Raw genomic sequence first — 7,280 nt, forward strand, 5'->3', positions numbered from 1 at the left:
CTCTCTCTCTCTCTCTCTCTCTCTCTCTCTCTCTCTCTCTCTCTCTCTCTCTCTCTCTCTCTCTCTCTTAAATTTCCAGCATTGTTTTAAACGATATGAAGTATTTTATGCTTCTTAGATGTTAAACTTTGTATGTTTCCCATGTATCTAAGTCATTTGAGTTGGAATGCACATCTTGAAGGAGCATCACTTAAAATGATGTGTTACTATGTACAATATGAATTTAGGTCAGTGGGATAGGATACAAAGTTCATAATTGGATCTGATTATGAATATGAATTTGTGCCTCAGAGAAGTTATTACAACTTTCTTTACAGTTAGTTAATAGTAGGTATAAAAATTTACATATCTAGTAGTAAAACAGCTACTACGATGACTGTTACCCCACCATGGCCACCACTGCACTTACTGAGTACTTGCTCTGACTGTCTACTGTAACTGTGTGCTGGTACCACATGTATTACTTGTGTGTTGTGTACGTGGAAACTAAAACTTAGGAGAGGTTAGGTAGCTGGCATGAGGTTAGAGCCATAATTACTGGGTTGTTGGAAAAGTCATGACGTATTTTTTCTATGTTTTTCGTTGCGAAAATGCGTCATGACTTTTCCGACAACCCAATATAATCAGGTTCCTCAGATTCCAAATGGAACGTAATAAGAAAACATGTTCACTAAAGAGAAAAAATGATGGCAGTTGTGGGATCCCAGGGAAGTGGAAGTGCGTGGCATGGAAATGTCTCTTCTGTCCTTTTTGTGCTCCACAGTGGCTCTGGCTTCTCACTTGGGCCTCGGGGGGTGTGGTTCCCCCACCTCCACATCCTCCTCCCACAACATCTGCATAGATGGCCCCATGGTCCTGTATGTCGGCTTCTCTAGGAAGTCTGTAACTTTCACTTTCTCTCTCCACGTGAACAAGCCATGTACTTTTCCCATTACAACATGTATCACGTCATATGACAATTGCCTTTTTACGCCCCTTTGTTCCCCTTCAGATTTTAAGCTCTGAGGACAGAACTGTGCTCGTGGTCACGTGTTCATTGAAGAAACTTTATGAAGTGCCTATTTGCCTTAAAACTAAATCGCAGACAGACTATCAGAAAGTTGAATAAATATGTATCGCTTATTTGAAAACATGACTTTCTTAGTTTTTAAGCTTGTACACCAAATAGAAAAGGCTCCAAAAGCTACTACTAGCCACCAAGACTAGCCAGCTCCCCCTCAGTTATCTAATTCATCTACGTCCCTCCACCCCTGTGGCCTTCAGAGAGATGTCTAAACCTAGTGTGGTATTCAAGCCCCTTAATAATCTTTCTGTTACCTTCAGCCTTGTGTTTTCCCAGCCCCTCCTTAGTGCAAACTACGTGGGGTTCCCAGAACACCCCAGGGCTTTTAGATGCTGTGTGCCTGGCCGGGAATTCCCTTCCCCACTGTTACACAGCTTACTCCTGTCAGTTCTTCACATTTATTTCTGTTCTAATAGAAAACATGATTTTTAAATATTTTAATGAATTGATTATGTGCTACCTCCTTCCCCCTGGACTAGCCTCTGTAGATCCTGTTTGTCGTGGTGTGACATACCAAGAGATAACCAGAAGGCTCTGACTGCCTGCCCTTTTATTTGCTTTAGAATACATAACTAGGCAGCATTCAGGTGCTCTGCTCTGCTGCCAGGTCCAAGATGGAATGTCTTCCGCTGTTTTAGTCCTAGACCTCCCAACTGTGTAATTCCCATGGTGAGAGCCAGGCTTTGTGGGGTCGGTCTATTCCTGTAGGAATGGAGGTGTTCTGGCTCCCCTATGATCCTGCCTTGGGGCAGAAATGGAGACCCCGTAGTGACACCCAGTTACAACTCTTGCCTAGTTTAAGACACAGGAGGGCAAATTTCTGCCTATTTTTGAGTATAGACAAAGATAGCAAGCCTACACATCTCTAAAAATACAAATTTTTTTTAATACCTTTAAGTATAATTTTTGCATTTATTGTGCTCTGTCTTTTGAGAAGAGGGCCCCAGATCTTGATGTAAGTTGCTTAAGAGCTGTTATTATCTGTTACGAGCTCCATCTGTCCCTCTGAGAAGAAATCTGACATAGTGACATCATTATCACACGACTTTTCCCTAGAGCCTCCTGTAACACCAAGAAGCCAAAGGGCAGGTGATTAATGGACCTGTGTAGCAAGCGTGCTGGACAGACTTGACCATCTTCTGAAAACCTTAGCTAAGCAATCCTGTTCGACTGTGGAGATGCCAGCCACACAGGCTTGGAAAAGGCCTGTTTTATATTTTGGTACCTACCTGCCTACCTAACTCTGTGACAAGAGTTAGAAAGTGCGCGGATCCCCTGAGACCCTTGGTAGTGGAGTCAGAGCAGAGTCGGAGCTTTGGGGAAAGGTACAGAATAAGGGCCTGCGATTTGGAGCAGAAGACATGGGCTTCTTCAGTATCCAAACAGAAGGTTCTAGAGCAGGCGGTCTTTCCAAACCAAGGGCCCTAGATTCCCACCCTGGGAACCTGTCTGAATCCTCGTGTCTTACCAAAGCAGTGGCCGCAGGCTCTGCAGATGTCCCTGGGATGTACCTGTTTCCTGTGAAGGTTTACAGGGATTCATTAGCTCGGGTCGCTTAAACAGATGAAGAGAAACAGGTTGATGGTTCCTGGGTGTAATAATGTTAACGCTGGCTTAAATGAAAGCTTTGGTGATTAGGAGACGGTCTTCTGCTAGAGCAGCCACATATTTTCCCACAGAGCTCCTTTTAATTCTAGTAATGTTTTTATACCGGCAATGAGAGCACATTTGACAAATCCAAACTTCGCTGAAGATAGTAATGCGTTCTCCGTCCACACAGCCAGCGGGCTTGTCCCCAGGAAGCAGTGTTAGAATTCAGTAATGATTTCACCATCCTCCTGCCTGCCAAGGTGACCGCATCCTAGATTGATTCAACCTGTGCAACAGGGAGAGTAGGAAAAAGTCAGCAGGAGGCATCCGTCTCTCAATTTTTTTAGTCCCATATCGTAAAAGGTGAAACGTAGAAGATGCTCCTTAAAGGGAAACATAAGAGAGAGCCAGGAAAACATTTTGGCCTGGCGGTGTTTGCAAATGCCGATGTTTGACTAAGAAGCATTTGAAGGGTGTGGTGCACAGCCTGGCAAGGGTCTATGTGTACCAGCTGGAAGAACTTCGCATTTCCTTGGGTGTTGTCATCTGTTCTCCAGTGTGTGAGCTGGAGTTCACACACTTGTGTATCACATGTACTTGTTGTGTAGAGAAGAATCTGGACTAGAGAGGACTTGGATCATTTATCTTTAGTAAGACAGCGGTTACTGGTGTTTATATAAAAACCAGCTAGAATTCTTGGTGTTTCATAAATTGCTATCACACCCATGTTCCTATTTTCTCTCTCTCTCTCTAATTTAAGCCATATATGCCCTTTTTCGATAAACTTTTAAAAAAACATGCACCCTTTTAATCCTTGAAACAAATCAATGCCATGCTAATTTTGGGTTTTATCCCCCTGAACTATCACTTCTAGACATTCTGCAGTGGTGCCCTTGAGGGAACATTACCTTCACCACCCTCCTGCTTCCGTCCCAGTAAAAATGCTATAGGAAATGTACTTTATATGAAGGAATTATTCCACCTTAATTGTTAAAATTGTTACTTAGGCAACTAAATTGAAAGCGAAAGGATAAAAAATTATATGGACATTATGTATAATATATAAACTATGTGTGCCAGTAGGAGAGGAAGAAAAGAGAAATATCAAAATGAAAATAGTGACATTATTAGAACTGTGATTATGGGTATGCTGTTCTTTTTTATTTTTTTCCTCTCCCAAAATTGTACTTGATAGTATTATTTTAAAAACAAAAACTTTGTTTTAAACTCTTGTGTGTAAATAAAAATCAAGTCGTACACTTAATTATTGTCTGATAGCATACCAAGAAATTCTCAAAGTGATTTTTAAATCGTTGTATTGTGATTCACCCAAAAAAATCTTATTGGTCTCTTTGCTAGATTTTAAAATTATATTTAAAAGAAGTAAAAACTGTGACATGTAGTACAGGTGGTGAGTTTTTTGCTGTCTTTGGAGCATTACTTTTCCCATCCTTAATCTTAACTAGGAACACTGTAGTCCCGACTTTTCTTTTATTGTTTTGGGGGGGAATTATAACCACGCTCACAAACCTGGGCATATCTCAGTAGCAAGAATAGATTTGGTAATTTGAACAGCAAAATGTAAACCAGAAGTTCAAAGAGACCGTGTTCAGAATATCCTGGCCATCTGCAGCCCAAGTCCCTGGTGACACAGAGGAGAGACCAGCTTTATCTCTTCATTGAAACCATGTGCTGTGTGTGCAGGAAGGAAACGCCTGCTAGTCAGGGGTCAGGAGCAGGATGGATGAAGTTGGAAAGAGAATATTTATTGTGGGGCTTTCCGAAACCCCTGACCCCACGGGAGATGTTGTTTCAGGTAGGCTTGGTGGAACTTGGGCAGACCTGATGTGGTGCATCATGGTGCCCGTGGGGGAAGTTAATGAGGCGCTGTGGCCAGGTGAGACCTCTCTGTGTGCTGGGCCACGGGGTGCGGTGATAGGAATCTTACACCATGAGCAGTCAGTACCCGGGACGCAGGGACTGTATGCCGTGCCTCGGAAACATCAGCATGAAGAGGGCCTCCTGCACACGGCAGGTCTGGTAATCAGGAGGTCTGGAAACCGTGCATCAGGTGAACAGCTCAAGGAGCTGATGCCATCTCAGTGTGAGGCAGAGAAAGGTTAAACGGACCTGACAGATGCCTTCAAAATCCAAAGAGTAACTGGCCAAAGCACTTCAGCATGTTTTCTGTGGACTTCTGGAGAACTGAACTAAGAATGTGTAGAGATGGGGAAGACAGGTGTTAGCATACAGATTCTTCTTAGAGTTGGAGCTACCCCTTCATGTAGCGAGATGGTGAATTCTGGATGCATTCAGGTGGTGGTATTCAAGGGGGGTGCCATACTGTGTGGTCCGATAAAAGGAAAACTCCAAACTGCCTCCCAGCTTGCGTGCTCGAAGGCCCCTGTTCCCGCTCCCCTCCGCCAGGCTGAAGGCCCTGTCGTGTGGCATCCCATCGCCCCTGTTGCGTTACATCCTTTTGTCAACTGAAGTCAGCACAGTTGTTTCCTTTCCTTGTTCTGAGCCCCAGATGCAAAAAGTAGAACGCTGAGGAAGTGTCCATGCCTCTTTCTCCTGTGACGTGTATACTGGGCTGATGCTATTGTTTTTCTAACGTCAAGTCAGGATCTCGCATGTTTTGTTGACCCTGTGGATCTTTTCCTCCCTGCAGGAATCGGGGGCCTTCAAGACTTCGTGCTGAAATCTGCAACGCTGTGTAGCCTGCCGTCCTGCCCACCATTCATTCCTCTCAGCTTTGAGGCCACCCCTATTGTGAGGGTCGCTGTTGAACCAAAACACCCAAGTAAGATGACCTTGTTTTTAAATGCATGTGATGTTCCTGACGCTTTTTAAGTACATACAGTTAAGACTTGATTCCTCACGATTGGATTTGTTTCAGCAGCATACTGCGAATTTTCATGCACGTTGTAATAGAAGTAACGTTCCCAGCCACGGGGCCGTACAGCCCACCGACCCTTCAAGGAGAGTCTAACCGCTGTCTTAGGATCATGGCATAGTGAGGCACCTTTGCTCTCTAGGCAGTCTGTGTCCTTGAGGGCAGAGACAGGTCATCTCTGCACCCCCACAGCCCTGGCAGAGGGTGGTACATGAGCAAAGCTCATGTTCTGTGTGACTGGCTCTTAGACTCTTATGTCAAACTTCTGGGTTTGGAACCCACCGTCCGTGCCTTCCCTCCAGGTTTGCTGGGTTATCTGGACACTGCGCATTTCCTGTCTGTTCAGACAGATGGAATGTTTAGATAGTTCCTCCTGGCCACGTGACATGTACATATGCCAGACCACATAGTCACTAGTCCTTGTCTTTGGGTTGTACCATTTGCCTGGCTAATATAATTCACTCCTGTATTTCGCTTCCATGACTGTCACTAATCCCTTATTCACTGCGACTTTGCTGTTCCCAGGGCTTTGTGGTTGTCAGTAAAGGACATCCAGACTAAGGAACCAGAGAACCAATGTGTAAAGACTAGTTTTCTGGTGAGGTTTATAATGGCCTTGTTACCCCGGCACCTGTCTGTCCCTCCTCTCTCTCCCCAGAGCTGGGGCCTTCTGAAAGCTTGTCTCTGCCTCAAGCTCTAAGACCTGCTCATATCCCTTAGCCATTGTGGGCCGCTGGGCCCTGGAGCTGACCCTTCCAGGACTATGTCTCTGACCTTTGGGGCTTAGGTCTAGTCAACAGCCCGCTGTGCCTTGGGCCTCGGAGACAGGCACTCCTCCTGGGCGGTCACTGCACTGACAGGGCCTCAGGGGCTGCATGGACTTGCCCCATTGTCATGCCCGCTTCCTCTCTGTGGGCTTAGCTAGGTTCTGGCCCCTCGTGGCTTGTTCTTTTATTCTCCTTGCTGGGCTTGCTCTGGCCATTGTCAGCTGCCTCCAGCCCTAAAGCATGTTCAGTACAAGAAAGCTCAGTTTAATTTCAGTTGTGCCATTTGAGTCTGGCAGCTATGGTTTATTCTTAGATGTTTCTAGTGTTTATGTCTTATTTCTCACTTAATTCTTTTCAATTCCATTTGGATCTAACATTTTAAAATAGGGATTAAAGAATAGGAATTTATAATTTTTGAAGTCTGTTTGATGGTTGTGTGCACTCCGTGCTGTGATCCAACCAAGTAAGAACCCAGCCCTAACAGGCAGCAGAACCAGCTTCTGACCCTCAGATGAGGGTCCTGGCACCCACAGTACTTCCTGTCCCATGGCAGACTCTCAGGAAAATTCATTTCCTTTTCATAAATGAGGTAATCTAATAATTAGAATTATTTAGGATTATTCATCTGGATGCCAAACTTATTTCCTCACATGTGTTTCATTAGATTTTTTTCTGAACTTGGTAAAATAAAAAATAGGCTAACATGATTAGAAGGGGCACACGATTTTCTCAAAATTTTAAAATAAGTGCTGCTGCTTTTTCCCATTGAGGATATTGTTTTTGCTGGATTAACCATGCGGATTCTTGACTGTGTTACTGAAATGCTCCATTCCTGTATTTCAGTGCCTGAATCTTAAACTCCTTGTTTGTCTCCTTGGTGTTGGTGCAATGTCAGCATCTTATTTTACACTTACTGGGTTGTCGGAAAAGTCATGGCGCATGTTTGCGACACAGGGCACTAGTT

General features: G+C 44.4%; 1 protein-coding gene across 1 annotated transcript in view; it reads left to right on the forward strand.

Annotated features, from left to right (window-relative positions):
* EFL1 (elongation factor like GTPase 1) overlaps positions 1-7,280 on the forward strand; it is an 82,677-nt gene that overhangs the window by 42,830 nt on the left and 32,567 nt on the right. Inside the window, exon 16 of the mRNA XM_019640000.1 lies at positions 5,325-5,456. Coding sequence (XP_019495545.1) covers positions 5,325-5,456 — 132 coding nt within the window. The remainder of the gene's footprint in view (positions 1-5,324; positions 5,457-7,280) is intronic.

This window comes from Hipposideros armiger, unplaced genomic scaffold, assembly GCF_001890085.2.
Source record: "Hipposideros armiger isolate ML-2016 unplaced genomic scaffold, ASM189008v1 scaffold_48, whole genome shotgun sequence".
Classification (NCBI taxonomy): Eukaryota; Metazoa; Chordata; class Mammalia; order Chiroptera; family Hipposideridae; genus Hipposideros; species Hipposideros armiger.